This window comes from Plodia interpunctella, chromosome 22, assembly GCF_027563975.2.
Source record: "Plodia interpunctella isolate USDA-ARS_2022_Savannah chromosome 22, ilPloInte3.2, whole genome shotgun sequence".
NCBI classification, from domain to species: domain Eukaryota; kingdom Metazoa; phylum Arthropoda; class Insecta; order Lepidoptera; family Pyralidae; genus Plodia; species Plodia interpunctella.
In genome coordinates this window covers 5,631,161-5,649,512 of record NC_071315.1, presented here as the reverse complement: position 1 = coordinate 5,649,512, position 18,352 = coordinate 5,631,161, and the positions used below count along the sequence as shown (strand labels likewise).

The window sequence follows — 18,352 nt, the reverse complement described above, 5'->3', positions numbered from 1 at the left end:
CCTACATGATGACATTATAACAATAAAAACCACTATAAAAACAAAAAAATTGTAACAACTTTTATTAAGAAGTCATCACCATAAACGTAATATTAACAACGAACATTTTAGCAAGTTGTGTGACGTCACTCCTACCTACATGTCATTTAGTATGGAGCGTTTGGACGAGTCCAAAAATGTGTGATTTTATTTTTGTCATATCTTTGAGAGCATTGTCATTATCACAGTAATTTTTTCACTGGTGTTTCTATTAATATAAGTGCCTTCGAATAGTCATCAAAACGAAAACCAGCCAATTGCTCCAGCCGAATCGCCCTCAAAGTTTAAATAAATTAAAAAAAAAAAAGAAAAAAAACAAGACAGCTGAACGCAAATTTTCCAAACATAGCAAAGAACTTTCTCGAATTGAAAGATAATTTCTCTTTCAAATAAAAGAAACTAGATCAAAATCTGTTCAGCCGTTTGACGGACAGACAAACAGATACACAGACACGTTAAAATTATTACTATAATATATAATAGGGGTATAATAATATAATTTAGTATAAATAGGTAGATAACAAGTCGAAATGACATTTTTTATACTTGATTAAATTGAACAAATCTATGATTAAATCTATGATTAGTCGTATGTTTAATGCCGGCACTATCGTCAAACTCGAACAGATGCCGACGCGAATGCATGACCAATGCTTAGTTTATATGAGTGCTTTTATTTACCGCAATGTAAAACCAGCAATGTATAGGTACCGAATAAAAAACACACCCGGCATAAAATGTTCCTCTGGAAAATTTTATGCCGGAATATTATATTTGTGAAAACACAAAAAGTTCCAAATTTATTTGAGTGGATTCACTATATGACCACACCGAGCCTACCAAGTGACCACACCATTATTTATAAATCTAATTGCCGACAAATATAAAATTTACATTTTATAAAAAAAAAGACAAGCTTTTGTATATATATATATATATATATATATATATATATATATATATATATATATATATATATATATATATATATATATATATATATATATATATATATATATATATATATATATATACACGTGTTTAACCGTTTGACCATATCAGTAATAGGCTCTGTGTGGTCACAATAAGTCAAAAATTTGATTTTGACTTTAGTACCTATCGCCTAAATCTATTATCGTTATTAGTATAAGTAATTGTAATTTTTTTAGCACTTGTAAATATAATTTATTTTAATTGACAAAAAGAGTAAAAATAAATAAATAAATATTCTTGAATTAGATACATTTCGGTATAAATTATATGTAATAACATGTATCTTAGCCAATAGTTACTTATTTGTAAATATGACAATGTAAATAAGTTATACAAATATTTAATAAAATTTGATGTAACTTAAGCCTTTTTTTATGTTATAGCCCATATCACTCTCTCTCTCTCTCTCTCTCTCTCTAATCTTTGCTTGCATGTTACCGCTTCCGTTCGGGGCTATGACGCCGTGAAGCCTACACACTATAGCCGAATTCAGGTGCCGATAAGAATGAATAAACATTGTATAGTTTCAATGTGTGCTTTTATTCACCGCAATGAAAAACCTGCCGAGTTAAAGGTAAACTTCCACTTGACCTAAAGATCTACTGTGGAACATAAATACGTAGCACGTTACTAACGTCCACATGCTGTCTCTTTTTGTTAAATCGTGTCAGAAAAGAAAGAATGTGTGGACACAGTGACAAGCTACACGTTTTTAGTTTCATGATAGCTCCCAGTATATTTATATTAAAAAGACTAAATTCCTGGCAAATATATATCAGCAAAAATTATGAAATTTTGGCTGATTAATATTTGCTATTCTATTTGTAACAGGCGCTACCCACCTAATAAAACAACTACTAACGTTTTACTACCGTGCTACTCATGTGAATTTTTTTCCGTCTCTCTGTCTGTATGTTTGTTCGCATCACTCAAAAACTACTGAGTGGAATTTGATGCGGTTTTCACAGATATGTATGGGACAAGCTGTCTTAAAACTCGAGATATTGACAATAATTAGTTATTACCGAACGGAAAATTAATGCAAGCGAAACCGTGGGTAATAACTTGTTGAAATATAACAAGCTGTCATTTTGAAATGACAATCTAGTAAGTAAGTATGGTCTATATCTTTGATGTTCAGATGTAAAGTTCAAATACTTTTTGTAAGGATGTAATTGAGGAAAAATATTTGGGTCCGGGGAATCCTCACAACATCCAAGGAATTTTCTAGGAATTTTATTTTGCCGGCGGAGAATTCGCGCAAAAAATTTCAATTTGACAAAGCTAATATTATGATGTCTCGTGGCTCTGACGCATAATGCATTTCGCAAAACGTGCACTTGACGCGGAATGAGCACTTGAAAAATTTACATTTCCTAAAACGTGCACATTCCTCAAAAGTTCTCGTTTTGTTCTGATTTTGAAGTACACACACTTCAAAATCAGAACAAAACGAGAACTTCGCAAAATGTACACTATGTTGCGAAGTGCTCATTACGCGTCAATTGCTAATATTTTGCTAACATTTTGCGAAAAGCACGCGTCAGACCCATGTCTCAGTTGTTATGTATACGTTTAACTCAATCGGCTAATACACGAGTAAATCATTAACCTATGTTATATCGGAGAATTTATTGACAATCATTCATTCATTGAAAGATAATTATATCCCTTATCGGACCCCCTGAAGTTTAAACCTCAATAAATATGCTCTAATTAGCGTCTACACAAATCAGAGCGAGGTTCTTCTATGCGCATATTGTTCTAGAATAAATCCCATAATTAATTATCAGTATTGGATGTCAGCCATTTCGTTGAAGACTAGAAACTCTGGCTCCAATAAAATATATTTTCGACTCGATAAAAAAGAACTCCAAATCAAAACATTACTTCAGAAATTCGATACTCACCGACAATTTTTTTCTGTAGGCTAAATGGGGGTAATGGGAGTCACTTAAGCGAGAAATCAAATAAAATGTAATTTCAAAACAAAATCATCAATTGAGATCAGTTTCAATAACTTTGGCAATCAACTTTGGAAATTATAAAAGTTAAAAAAAAAACAGAGATGAGTCACATTACACCGATATGCGTATAATAGTAGTCAACATGAGGGCAATCTGAGTCAAAGAAAATCTAGCACATATTGCAGACATAACCTAGCTGAGTCCCACCCGGTGCACTCCGAGTGAGCCCATAGCCCACATGAGGTACATCTGTACCACATCACGCTGTTTCTTCCCAAATCGTTGCATACTAGGCACCTGTTTCCCACATCTTCTACGTCATCATCATAATCGTTTTATCTAATTTTAGTTGAAGCTATGACCTGGTAAGTCCATCTGTTTTGGTGTATTCACGCAGGCGAAACCGCGGGCAAAATTTTGTTGCCATATAAATTACGAGGGCATGCTTCCTATGGCAGTACTATGCGCATCTCTACCGCAGAGGCGACGCGCGCTAAGGCGGGAAAATTTTCAAATATAGAATTTTCTTTTTTTTTTTGTCACACATATTTTACGGCAAAAGTACATAGTAGTAATATCGTGCATTTTTTAAATTCGATTAGTGCCAGTATTATGTAATTAAAATATTATTTTTTATTCTTTTTTTTAAATAAGGTGACAGAAAAAGAATATCAGTGGCGTCGTACTGCACGCTAAGAAATAAGTACGTAAAGGAAAAAAGTGAACAACTATTAAAATGGTGAACAAAATGTACAAAGTTACGTCGACGAAAATAAAGAAAACTGGAAGCAAACACAATCAAATATTGATGTCAATTGTTGGTAAGTGACGATGATTTCTTTATAATATTTTGCTACTTCTACATATAACACGGACATAAAGTTATCTCCGTGTTAATGTAGTTATACGGACATATAGTTACGTGAAAATTTCGGAAAAAAAAAGTATCCTATGTGTTATTCCAGATTATATTCTACCCGTGTACCAAAATTCATAACAATCGGCCAATTTTTGCATAAAAGAGTAACATAAACACACATTGGACATCCTCACACGACTTTCGCATTTCTAATATTAGTAAGATAGGATATGAATATATTACGATTAAACTTCAAACCTGCAGTTACACCTAAATGTGACCCATGAAAGTAAGTTTATTTGTTCGTTTGCTACCTCTTCACGCTTTACCTACTTAACCAATCTTCTTGAAATTTTGCATACATGTAAAATGAAGTGAGGAGAAGGACATAGAATACATTTCATGTCGGAAAAATTACCATTCCCGTGGAAAAATAACGCGGGCGAAGCCGCGAGCAAAAGCTAGTAAAAAAAATAAATAAATAGAAAAATCGTGTCACGCGGTATAATAAATTTATTAATAAAACTTATCATAACATATGTATGCATTTATAGCTTGTTGCACAATTGCATATTGCATGTGTAGAAATGACATATTTTGGCAAGCGATTGATTTTTGTTTCCAATCAACTGAGACACTTCCCGTTTCAAACAGCAAAATGAAACAACAGTCTTAAATTACGTGTGTATTTTTGAAAACAATACAATCGGTGAATGAAATTGACATATTCCTATAATCTTGTTTGTTTGTTCGTAAACTCTGTATTGCACAAAGAACACATACAAAGAAAGACAACGCAAAGACAAAATTTATTACTGCTCACTCGTCTATGGTCATAACTTAGTTATCCCACCTTCCTTCCACAAGCCCCAGCAGTGGGAACATCACAATGATTTAGTTAGGTACATTAATATAACTGACTTCTAAGATAGATTTAATTAAAAAATGGCCGTCATTGTGTGTAAGTGGGCTATAAATGGCTGAAACTGTTGGCGGTGGAGCAATTTCTTTATCTAGAATCATTATTATTCTTTATAAAGAAAATTAGTCTTGTCAAGTCTGTTGCGGTGTTCCAGTAGTTAAGACTGGGTCACCATCGATTTTTTATCGATTTATTTTCATTTGTATCGCAAACTAAAAAAAAAAATACCACAAGAGATTATGCCACACTAGATAGTCGCGATTACTTAAAAGAAAATGATAAAAATGTGATTAAATTATAAAAAGTCTATCAGGGGAAAGCTATAATTAAATAAATATATTAGGACAAACTACACAGATTGAGCTAGCCTTAAAGTAAGTTCGAGACTTGTGTCATGGGATACTAACTCAACGATACTATATTTTATAACATATACATATATAGATAAACAAACAAAATCCAAGACTCGGGCCAATCAGAAAAAGATCACTATTACACTAATAGATGATAATATAGATAGAATGAAATATAAGTTTCACTATCATTTTTTAAAATTAATAGCATAACATGATTTTCAATATTTTCATACAAACTTTCACCCCCCATCAAACTCTTTGGGGGTTGGGCTTGATTTTAAAAAAGTAACCCATGTTTTTAACCATAGGAATGTCTTAGCTAAATGCATGCCAAACATCAAAATAGGCCCGGCAGTTTAGCTGTCAAAGTGAAACAAGAGAGCTTCGCATTTAATATTAGTACGGATTAAACAGATGTAACGTCACATCCATAAATAAAACATATATATATATATATATATATATATATATATATATATATATAGATACAGTCTGTAAATACCTACAGATGTATAAGTATGTAGCTACTGATTGATTGATTAAATAAATTAAGTACGACAATTAACGCGATCTCGCTTCGATGTCACCGTGAGAAACACGTGACGATTGTAAACGTTTGCGAGAATTTATTATAGGTACGAAAGGTACTTACTTTGTACACTCTGCGCTGGCGGCCGGTCGTAAAATCACATTAATTACAAGCTTTTATTTAACTTGCAATATATGTTCGGATGGAATCTTGTAACTCAAATCAAGAAACATAAAACCGCATGAAAATCCGTGCAGTGGTTTTTGAGTTTATCGTGGACAGACAGACAGATAGACAGAGAGACAGATGCGGCAGAAGACTTTGTTTTACAATATGTATGAAAGGAAGGTTTCTTGGCGATCCGTAATGCTATTCCATTATAAGTGTTAAAATTCATTTTTATATAACGCGCCTTTTTAAATGTCATTCTCATTGTTAGCTGTCATCATGTCATAGATTTTCCCGCTCTCTACTCTATGACATTACGAGAATAATAATTAATGTCGTGCGTTGTATTTTCACAAAATATATATAATTCTCATAAAAATAAACTGCTTACCATTATTGTAACTTTAATATAAAAAGAAATGAAAAACCTAGCCGTCAAAATCCTCATCGACCCAGTCCAATTGGACCATTCAAAATTTCCTCGCCTTTACTCTAATCCGCGAAAACGCAAATTAATCTTAGTATCACGGACATAAACGAATTAAAATACAGAATCAACCAATTCTAAATAATCGAAAGAGCAGTTGATTGCAAGCTCGAAAATCTCTAATGAAAATACTGTACGTCGTCGACGTAGGGCGTGGAATGATTTCCATAACTCAGTGGTTAAGAGCACTGTCCCGGTAAGGCAGCGGCGTTAGTTCAATACCCGCTCGATTCCAGATTTCTTTCATCTCATAATTGTTTTCAAAATTAGTCAAAATATGTGACATGTATAACAAAAATAATATTTTTTTAGTAGTTCGAAAATTTTGCTAATGAAGAACCAGTATCATCATGCAGTCAGGGTTGGCACAAAAAATGAAATATGTGATTATTTGATCACTGTTATCTCTAATTATTTGATCTTATTTTCAAAAAATTTCAGCCCTTGATTTTCAAAGTTAAGTTGAAAAAAAATCTCCTTAATTTCAAATTTGAAGTTATTATTAATTTCAAATATGAATTTTATTGATTTTGGAGTATCTTCTCGCTAATAGAGGACTGACGTTATTTTCTAACTAAAGTAAGACACTTCTAAACATTATATATTTTTTGTAGCATATTTATCAAAAGGACCCCAAAACGGATCCTCAATTTTCACCTGAAATTGGCTATTAATAAAAGTCTTCTAAGTGTTTACACATTCATTTGAAAGGGATTTTAGAATGAGAAATGTTTGTTGAAAAGGAAGTTCGACATGTTTTTGGGAGTTTTCGGGAAGGATTAATTTTGTTTCTTAATAGTGTACAATTATTGTAAATATATAATGTTTTTATTATACTCTTATTGTTACACATTATGAAAGAAATGCCCCTGAGGCGTCTGTCTATATATAAATTCAAAAGTTAAAAACTACCGAACAGACTTTAACAAGGTTTTCACCAATTTATAGATGTGTGGTTCCTGAGGAAGGTTTATGTGTATAAGATATTTATATAGGTAAATATAAATATTTATAAAGGTATCCTGCAAAGTTTCAAGTAAATATTTCTAAATTTTTAATATGAAGATAATTATTATTATCTGTGAATTGTAGATGCCTAGGCGTCCAAGTAGCATCAAAAAGGTGGAATAATATCAGTTTTATCTGTGTGTGTGTGTGTGTGTGTGTATGTGTGTGTAGTGCAAAAGGAACTTAAAAAAGGTATAATAGTGTTGTGCGGTGTTTGTTTACATGTCAAGATTACATTTTCATTGTATTTTTTTTAATATTTATCGGAAACTTCACATAAAGGATCTACCTAAGGTACCCTATCACCCCGTTTCGTATGTGCACGGGGTTTATGATACATCCTATAGGTATATCACTGTAAAGGGAATTTAACCTCAATTACTTTACTTTCAGTATGCATGCCAATCCTCGCTTACGGCACAGCTATGGGTTGGATCTCACCACATCGAGCTTTACTAATGAGTGACGCGTCACCATCAGGCACGACCTTTACTGAAGAAGACGTGTCTTGGATGGCCTCTATCATGTTCATCTTCGCGCCTATAGCCGTGTTCCTGTATGGCGTCGCAGCTGATAGGTTTGGGAGGAAGCGAGCGCTTCAGTTTGTCACTTTACCCATTGCTGTAAGTGTTATATCGGTAGCGCTGGTGGTGGTAATGATTAGGACGCCCGCCTGTGAACTTAAAGGTCCCAGGAACCAACCCAGGACATGAGTTTGTATAGCAATCTGACTCATGTGTCACCTAGTAGTTTTCATCGACCACCACTTGCATCCATTAAAGGAAAACATCGTGAGGAAACCTGCACTCTGGTTGATGATCAACTTGTGTGTGAAATGGAGAAGGCAACGGTAAACCACTTCATCAATAGTGCCGAGAAAGTCGTTATGTGTGTTTTATTCCACGTAATGACCACTCCCCTCTGCCATGAGGAAAGTGTTATATTTATCGCGCTCTTAGGAGTACATTTCGGAGATTTGAAGAAGTCATTGGAAGCATCGATGTTACTGTAAAAGTCCGTATACAGGTCAATCTTGGTTTTTTTCAGAAAATCTTAGGATTTACCGATATGGGTTGGTAAATGTAAGGATTTTTAAATAATTGACTTGATTTTTTCGGGCTTTTGCCATTGGAATTTAGTATATGCTAGGTTTTGCTACTGACGACTGGTAAATGTTGGTTTTGGGAATAAAACAATGATTAATTCTTATTAATCATTTATTTTTCAGTCAAAACCTTACATATTTTTATGTAGGTATCATAATTATGAGAGTAATTAATTAACTAAGTAATTAGTCAAATCCTTACCTATTTCAAATTATTTTCATTTGGTAAATATTTTTATTCATAAATATTTTTAACTTTTAAAGGTAATATATTTTAAAGGTAAGGTATAACCTTTAAAATACTTCTTAAATAGTAAAAAATAAAATTATTTTCTCAACATTTACCGTGCCTTTGATGTAAATCTTAGGATTTACCAAGTGAATGGTGGTAAAAGTTCGAATTGCAAAATTGTTCGGACTTTTACCATTAAGAGTTGGTAAATCTTAGGTTTTACTGGAACATCTTAGGATTTATGGTAGTTCGTGCTTTTACAGTAACAGATATACTAAAAAGAAGCGGTGATCGATTGGTCACAGGTTCGAATCTTTATACGAATATAATTTAAAGAATATTTTTGTCCGCAGCTGGGCTGGGCAGTGAAGCTGGTATCTGCCCATCCCGCAGCGCTGATCTGCGCACGCGCATTCATCGGTTTCGGCTCGGGAGGGGGGTTCGTGGTGGTCCCCCTCTATGTAAAAGAGATTAGTGAAGACAGAATTCGAGGAATGACTGGGACTTTCGTCATATTCTCACAGGTTTGTATTGTTTGTAAAATTGGTGCCTACTTGGAAAATTGATATTTGACCTCAATGGTCTCACTATGTAAAATAATTGATTACAAAATTATTTTTAAACTAATTCCACTATTAAATATCTCGGGAATCCCGTAAAAAGTATGTGTACCTTATGGCACTTTCCAGCTCTTCTCTCTCAACTATTTATCTCCACACCAATAGTCCGTGTGAAATTAAAAAAGAAATTGAAAATTCGACTCTGGATTTCCGACCTGCCTAACGTCAACCCTCTTTAGAAATGCCGTGTCGCCTATCAGCTCAGTCAAGAATGGTCCATTCCTTATTCTTCTTGAACGACATGCAATGTAAATACGGAGAGTTTCAATTCTTGGCGTTAAGTTTTTACAAAAATTACATTTTTGACACAAGCTTTTAGTGTTCTCAGAGAGACCTTACTCCATTCAAGTAACAAAAATATAATGTCCGTGGAGTTCTCACGTCTGTAGCCGTTCCCGGATGCACCATTAGGTCATGCTTGTCATAATAATGCATTATCCTCCACACTAAACGTGTGTACAAAATTTCAGCTCAATCGGATGAAGATATCTGCTTCATACTTGCGTTGCAAGATTCCATCCGAGTTGCTATGTGTCAAAATGTTCTGGGTGTCAAAAACCACACGACTTGTAAAATCAAAATCAAATCATTTATTCAGAAATTAGGTCTTACCAAAGCTACAAACTACTAGCATTTCGGAACGAGAGAGAAATGCTGAGTTGAGAAGAAATGCCGAAAGAAACTCATTCAAACAGTGTTGGTCGCTATTATGCCAGAAGGGCTTACCATTTTTAAATATAAATGTATGTATACTAGCATCTCAACCTACTCGTACATATATATAATATCTTACTCATACTTAAATATGAAGATTATTTATGCAATAGTTTCTTACAAGATCAGTGAACTGAAGAATAAAATTCTCACGGTGCAATACTTTATTATGAGTTTTTTTTTTTCAATAAGACAATATTCATTCACTAAGATAATTGTGACTGAAAGAACATAAAATGTCTTATTCTATCAATATTTACTAAGACGTCGCTCGCGTGTATTGAGTTTTATGTAAACCTCGTTACCTTCTCTGCTTTAATATAAATATTATTAATCTAAACTTCTTAGTATTACATAAAACAATTAAGTATACTGTTGTCCCACTGCTGGGCATAGGGTCTTGTCCAACAAGTCAAATCAGATATAAGTACAACAAAGTATTTATGTAGGTAGGTATATTATATATGTAAGTATACTTATATATAACAAGCTACCTTCATATGTTCATATATATAACAAGCTACCTTCAGTTCCATTGATGCCCCAATCCCAATGCCATCCGTTTTCCGGAGGATATGTTTTGTGCTGATGTATTGGCATGGAACAAAATAGTGCACTGAAGAGAAAATTGTTTCCCTTGATCGAACAAGTTCCGTGAGCAAATCGAAATAATCGCAACACGTGTATTTTACGGAAATTCATACGAATTATGCACTTACCAGTCTGTTAAATGACTCGACAAACAGGAATAAAAAATCGTTGCTAACGAAGAAAAAGAAGGACAAGACTTTTTTTTCGAATTGTCCCCCTATATTCAAACGCTTTGTACCCACAGAGCTAGTCTATATTTATAGGTCAATCAGTTTATATGTAAACTAGCTTATGCCCGCGATTTCGCCCGCGTCAATTTCGCATGGGAGCGAAATTTAAACAACATTATATGAAAAATTCAAACTACATTATAATGCGAAATTTCAAATAGTTTAGTAGATAGAGCGTGAAGAGGTAACAAGCAAACAAACTTTCGCATTTATGATATTAGTTAGGATGTTACGCAGTGAAGTGAAATTGATTGGCATGGTTGACACATAATTTATGAAGAATTAATACATATTATGTATGCTACGTGTCAATTTGGAACGCGTGGGATTTGATTGTAGTTCACGAGGTAAATTTCATTATTTAGGCAATAATTTGGTTATTTTATGCGCAATTTCATATCTGCTTTTATATTAGCTGTTTATCCGCGTCTTCGTTAGCGTGGAATAGTTAGTTCTGACAACATAATTATATTTTTGTGATTAATTATTGCTAATTTCTATCATCATGACTAAATCAAATTAATAATCGCCGGAATGACTACATCTGAAAACGGCCATGACTGTAAGAAGTCTTTGTCTAAAATTTACAAGGTAGCAAAACGACTGGTTATCTAAATACCGTCAACGAATATTTTTGTGTAAATAAAGTCGTCTTGGTTCGTCTTTTCAACATGATTTTCATACAAACTTTCACCCCCCATTACAGTCCTTTGGGGGTTTAAAAAGTAACTGTTTAACCCATGTCTAACCCATGCTTACCAAATTTCATCAAAATCAGTCTATCGTGAAAGTGCAACAGACAGACAGATAGATATCCACATTTATAATATTATACCCAAGTTAATACTATATATATATATATATATCTATAAATAGGTAAGTAGTGCGTAGTAAATGCTAAGTAGGTATACTAGATGTTATCAAATGAAAGTTCACGTAAATACAAAATTTCAAACACGAAAAATATGTGGAAAATGATTACAAAACGAAGTTTTCCTTATTGGGTCGGAAATTCTAATCTCCGCTTCAAACACAAAACTGTCAAGTTTACTTTAAATGCTTCCTTAACCAAAGCGCTAAGGAACACAGTGTCCTATCCTGTATTTATTTTCAATCTCTTTCTACAAGATTTTATTGAATGTTTGTCTGTCTGTAACTAATCTTGCAAGAATTTCACCTACTTACTTCCGCTTGTCCTACAGATTTTTTTTTCCATTTCAATGCATTATTATAATAACTTGACCTTATGGTGCACTCGGGATCGTCACCAGACGAGGGAGCTCCTCCACGGTTATCAGCACGAACATGCTTTTTTTATAACACGTTGAATGTTATGCAACAAAAATTTCTTTCACGACAACAAGACGGCAGAAATGACATTTTTGTAAAATGCTTGTTACCTAGTCATCGCCGAGTTCCGCCAGTCATCTCATCAGAGACACATTTTAAATCGATATTTCCTCAATTATAAAATTAATTAAAATTATCAAAGCTAACAGACATTCTGATTACCTAATAACCTCAAACTATGAACGATAAAAGCTTATTTATTTAATTTATAAATAAGTAAAAACAAATTTGGACAGATGAAAATGAAATAGTCTGCTGTAAAAACGGAATAGACAGATAGACAGACAGACGATACATTTAGTATGGATAGTATGGATTTTATTTATACAAAAATACATAACAAAAATACAGAATTACAAACACAGTGGCATCTAAAACCGTTCAATGGTTGTCAAGACACTGGACACAAAGCGCAGGTTTTATTTAACACTAGATGTTGCCCGGGGCTTCGCTCCCGTGGAGATTTGAAGATAAAATATGGCCTATAACAATCTTGGTTAATGTACCTTTGTAATGGTGATAGAATTTTTGAAATCGGTTCGGTACTTTCGAAGATTACCCCCCTATATTCAAACGCTTTGTACCCACAGAGCCTTAAACATACAAACTCACAAACGCTCACCTTTTTATAATAATACGAGTAGTATAGATAGAAGCTTGTAAAATAATGTTATTTTCTTATTACAGACAGTGGGAAACCTATTGGTGTTCATACTGGGAGACCAGCTACCCTTCCACACGGTGCTGTGGATACTATTGGCCATTCCTCTCGTCCACTTCTGTATTTTGCTCAGACTGCCTGAGACGCCATCATATTTGATCAAGTGCGGAAAGAATGAGGTAGATAGCCATTTTAATTTATTTATATTTTACTCCAGTTTAGCACTAACTAGTGGCATCGAGGAGCTTCCCTCCCGTGGGAATAAAGGGATCAAAGGGACCCTATGTCACTCAAGACAATTATGATGAAGTTGAGATCAATGAAGAAGCAATAGGTACAAACCATGTAGTCAAGTATATACACAAAAAAAGTTTGTGTTGATATTTTTTCTCAGCAGTGTCAGTCACACCGAAATGCTAGTAGCTTGTAGCTTTTTGATAATAAAAAATTAATATATTTTTTAAAGAGTTTATACTAATATTATAAATGCAAAAGTTTTTGAGGATGTTTGTTATTCTTTCACGCAAAATCTAATAAAGGGATTGTTATGAAATTTGGTACAAGGGTAGAATATAACCTGGAATAACACATAGGGTACTTTTTACCCCGAAATTCCCACGGGAGCGAAGCCCCGGGGCGCAGCTATTCTAGCATACATTTTACGTAAAAAAGTGTCAGCAAAAGTCTATTTTCTTAATAAACTTCCTAAATAGGGTAAGTAGGTACTTCCAACCATGAGTATGTGATTTTGTTTTTTAAACTAATTACAACTGAACATATTAAAACTAATAGGAGATTCTTGTCTCAGGAAACGGCAAAGGTGCTGAGCTGGCTGCGCTCCTTACCACCAGACGATGTTCAGATCAAGGAGGAAATGGACAGGCTGATCATAGAACAGACTACATGTGACCCTAAGTTCTCACCCAAATTGCTTTGTAAGTTATGAATAAGTATATATTTTAATGAATCAAAATCAAATCATTTATTCAGTAATTAGGCCTTCACAGGCACTTTTTCACGTCATATTCTAAATTAAATTATATTTACCAAAGCTACAAACTACTAGGTATGATGCAAGCGGGTCACCCATTTCTTTTATCTATGGGGTCATCCTTTATTCAGGGTGTAATGTAACACTACCTCCGACATTCGTTAAGTATGCATATACCCTAATTAAAGTAACTTGAAAGTAAAAATTTGACTGGGAAAAATAATAAAAAATTTCATTCAATATAAATTAATCAGTATACAGCGAACGTCGCGCGGCATATCGTGTCAATGACCGCTTGGCGCGCGACTGCCAATTAAGTAAGTATCCTAGTAAAGTTTTACTTTTATGAAATTTACCAAATGTCAAATTATTTACCTATAGTGTGGTCGAAAGATCTCAAGTTCATATGTATGTCACTTTGTAACTTTGATCATTTTATCATCTTGACGATAAGACGCTGAACCAACTATGGATGTCAATTGATGGACAATGGAAAAGAATATTTCAATAGTAGACCAATTTATGGGACCGGGTAAATAGTTCTGATTTCAGTATCGTTTTACTATACTATTAATAGAGACGTATGTATGGTGTTAGTAAATCTAGCAGGAAATCTTAGAGTGATATGAATAAATCGCACAATTGGTGCGTTAGCTGAAACTGGTTAGGCTGATGTCTGAGACTAATCGAATTACGGGTAGTCTGTGTTTTGTACTTACCTACACAACTTTAGAATCACACGCTTGAACTAGGCTGACTAGACAAAAGTTAATAACGACCAAATATATGTATATACATATAGTACATACTAGATGACGCACACAATGTTTACCAAACTATTTACTAGGAAGCTATCATAGCCATACAATAAAAATTATTAGCTCCAATGAAAAAAAAAAACACTTAGGTCAATTAATATGACTCCTTTATAAGTACACTTAACTTCTGAGCTTTTGACACTATGCAAACTTCAGAACACAATTATTGATGAATTGAGAGTAATGTGCAGGGCAGATATCAAGGACGGGTTTAATTCTGTCAATAAATATGTTTTCCTCTTGTTGTGAGTCATAATCGATTGTAGAGACGGCATAGAAAGCTTTATTGATGGCAATTTAAACAACAGTAAAGTATAGTATTCGTAGTTACGAGTAGTATGGGACCAATTTTTATAGCATAAACAATTTTGTCCTATTGTTCTTTGGCATAACAATTTTGGCATAATACGTCTAAGGCATAACTGATTTTTGGCATACGGGTAAATGTGGCATAATTAACTTTTAGGTTCGGTTGGTTATGGTTCAAATTGTTATGCGTAAACCATTATGCGTAAAATTAACTTTTAGGTTAGGTTAGTTATGGTTCAAATTGTTATGCGTAAACCATTATGCGTAAGAAAGTTATGCTTAAAAATCATTATGCCATAGTAAAAGTATGCCATGTAAAATTATGACATAAAAATAGGGAACCTAGCAGTATAGGTAGGTACAAGTCTACTAAGTATTTTCATACTTAATGGATAGATAAATAATAGTTATCAAAACTTCGAAGACGAAGATCGTGTGAAGGGAAGAATAATAATAGTCATAACTTTATTCACCAAAAAAGTACAATAGCTTGACAGAATAAATTGTGATCCTAGACTCCATAGCTTTATGAATGCAGACGAATCTGGGAATCATCATATCGAGTGTGTTAACACCGGTGTCAGATTTTATTCTAGTCGCCTAAAGCCATCTGACATGACTTTAACGACTATAGATTAAAGTAAACTATCCACCAGTGTGCTGGTTTCCTCACGATGTTTTCCTTCAGCGAAAGCAAGTGGTGGTCTATGAAAACTACTAAATATGAGTCAGAATGGTATACACACTGGGAATGCGCTCTTAAGAGAGAGAGAGAGATAATTTCTTGGCTGAGCCTAAGGGTCGTGACCATTATGTGGAATGTAACACACACAACAACTTCCTGGGCAATATTAATGATTTTCCATTCCCTTCTTCACTTCACTGTCTAATAAAGTACTTATGATCACAGATATTTGTCTGCGGTTATAGGTGAAACCCAAATCCCTGAAAAACAATTTTTTTTTCAGTTGCCGACAAGACAGCAGTGAAAGCATTCTGGGTCGCTCTTATAGTGAATCTAACCAGAGAGTTTTGCGGCTGTATAGCTGTGCTTGTCTATGCCAGTCAGATCTTCAAGAAGGCGTCAAATAATGAAGACACCAGTATTGGACTGTCGCCTAATAAGCAATCGATTTTGCTCGCTGCCGTCCAGATTTTTGGGTCGTTTTTGGCGTGTCAGCTTGTTGATAGAGCGGGAAGAAAGGTGAGATATATTGCGTTCTTTTTTATTTTTGCGCTTTTTAGAGGTTCTCACATCGAGAAATACCAAATTAAATTACTGTCATTGCGAAATCCATGGTCTGCTATATATACTATTATTATAAAAAGGTAAGCGGTTGTGAGTTTGTATCTTTCTAATCTACGAAACTACCGAACCGATTTTTAAAAAGCCAATGGCAAACCACTCCATTAATAGTGCCAAGAAAGTTGTTGTGTGTGTCTCATACCACGTATAATAACGGCGACTATCAGTCATTAGGAATACGACTATGAAGAAGTATCTAGTCTCTCAAAAAGTACCTACAATAATACACCAAACTACAAGAGGCACTTGTGAATTTTTCCACACAAAAATGCATCGTCACTAACGCCCGCGGAAGAACCGTGTATTATCAGTAATTATACGTGATATCTTAGCAACAATCAGGTTGGAGACGTCTTTAACTATAACATGTAACTGCCACTTACCCATTTACTTAACCTCAATACAATGACACCAATTTGCTTAAGTGAACAATAGGGTATTTTCCGTACGGTCAAATAAGATGAAAGACTGAAAATTCACTCGACTATGGACAGGAATTTATTGTTAACTAGCAGCCCGCCCCGACTTCGCTCGGTTAAAACCATTAATGAAAAAACCCTACCTATGTCACTCCTGAATAGTTCGTCTATCTCTGTGCCAAATTTCATCATAATAGGCCCAGTAGTTTTTAAGTTCATTCATTACGAACAAAAATAAATAAATATATTATGACAAATCACAGCTAGCTAGATAGCCCCAAAGTAAGTTCTAGTCTAGACTTGTGTTATGGGATACTAACTCAATGATACTATATTTTATAATATATAATTACATATATAGATAAACATCCAAGACCCGGGCCAATCAGGAAAGTATCATTTTCCATCATGACCCGACCGGGGATCCAACCCGGGACCTCTCCGTTCAGAGGCAAGCACTTTACCACTCGCCACCGAGGTCGTCAAAAAAATACAAATATTTATTATATTATTCGAAATAACAACTTCACAATTTCCTTCCAGCCTCTACTGGCAGTGACCAGCGTGTTAGCCGGCTTCAGTATGTGCCTGCTAGGAGTGTGGTTCTACTTGCAAAGTGTGTCAGTGTACATGCCTGGCTGGGTGCCAATCGTGGCACTGTGTGTGTGCATATTCGCAGACGCGTCTGGACTACAGCCGCTGCCATTTGTCATAATGACTGAGATGTTCAGTTTTCAGGTAATTATATACTCCTAGTTAGTCCTTGTACGTGTCGAATTATATTAAAATCGCAGTCTTATGACTAATTACTATCACATACACATTAAGCTTAACATAAACAGTCTGTCAGTGTTAACAAATTCATGTAAAAGTGAATAGAATTCTAAACTGGAACCGCGAGACAACAGCGGTTTTTTATTATATTTTTTTGTAAATTTTCCCGCCTTTTTATTTTTCACTAGCTTTTTATACGCCCGTGTGTATTTTCACACTTCGTTAGAGATGACATGAGAGTTGTTTTTTTTTTAAAGTACCCTACGTTTGAACAAGGGTCTTTAATGGATGCCAAATTTCATCAAAATCGGTAGAGATTTAGCCGTAAAATCGGAACAGACAGACAAACTAACATTAGTATGGATTACGAAAAAGTTAAGGGAGGCTTTTGCCTTTGCCCAACAGTAGAACAAGAATAGCAATTTAAAAAATTTACTTACTGTTTTCAAGTGAGTTTTTCTTCAACAGCTAAGAGGCACAGTCGCGACCCTCATCATGGCCATATCACTTGGCACCGACTTTGCATTACTGAAGATATTTGCCCCACTCATAGACTGGATAGGTTACCACTCCACATTCTGGCTCTTCAGCATCGTATGCCTCTCAAACGTATTCTATTTAATATTCTGCGTCCCAGAAACAAAAATGAGAACACTTGAAGACATCTATGCAGACTTGGATGGCAGGAATAGAAGTAAAAAAGGTGTAGAGAATAAAATTGAAAACGCGTGATATTCAAAATGGCCGACAGACGTGGTGAACAAAATGGCGTCGGTTTGCTTTGACCAATGTGATATTAAATTATATTTTTGTAGATTGACGATTGAGTGCTAATATAATAATTTTAAATTTATCTTTCATTAAAAACTATTATAAATTTAAAACATCTGAAATTAATCCAATA

The 18,352-nt window shown here is 34.3% G+C and overlaps 1 protein-coding gene across 1 annotated transcript; it reads left to right on the top strand.

Moving 5' to 3' along the window:
- Positions 1–3,447: 3,447 nt before the first annotated feature.
- Positions 3,448–18,301, top strand: LOC128679880 (facilitated trehalose transporter Tret1-like). Its single transcript, XM_053762368.1, has 8 exons — positions 3,448–3,820; positions 7,722–7,951; positions 9,019–9,189; positions 12,858–13,010; positions 13,640–13,766; positions 15,918–16,153; positions 17,218–17,412; positions 17,917–18,301. Exons 1-8 carry the CDS (start codon positions 3,736–3,738, stop codon positions 18,178–18,180), a joined length of 1,461 nt encoding a protein of 486 aa, XP_053618343.1. The 5' UTR covers positions 3,448–3,735; the 3' UTR covers positions 18,181–18,301.
- Positions 18,302–18,352: the final 51 nt, after the last annotated feature.

Bases quoted from the DNA above. Each gene is read 5' to 3' on its own strand.
- LOC128679880 (XM_053762368.1), top strand. From the start codon at position 3,736: ATGGTGAACAAAATGTACAAAGTTACGTCGACGAAAATAAAGAAAACT. The intron at 13,011-13,639 runs GTAGATAGCCAT...TTCTTGTCTCAG, and splicing joins TCAAGTGCGGAAAGAATGAG to GAAACGGCAAAGGTGCTGAG. The intron at 13,767-15,917 runs GTAAGTTATGAA...TTTTTTTTTCAG, and splicing joins GTTCTCACCCAAATTGCTTT to TTGCCGACAAGACAGCAGTG.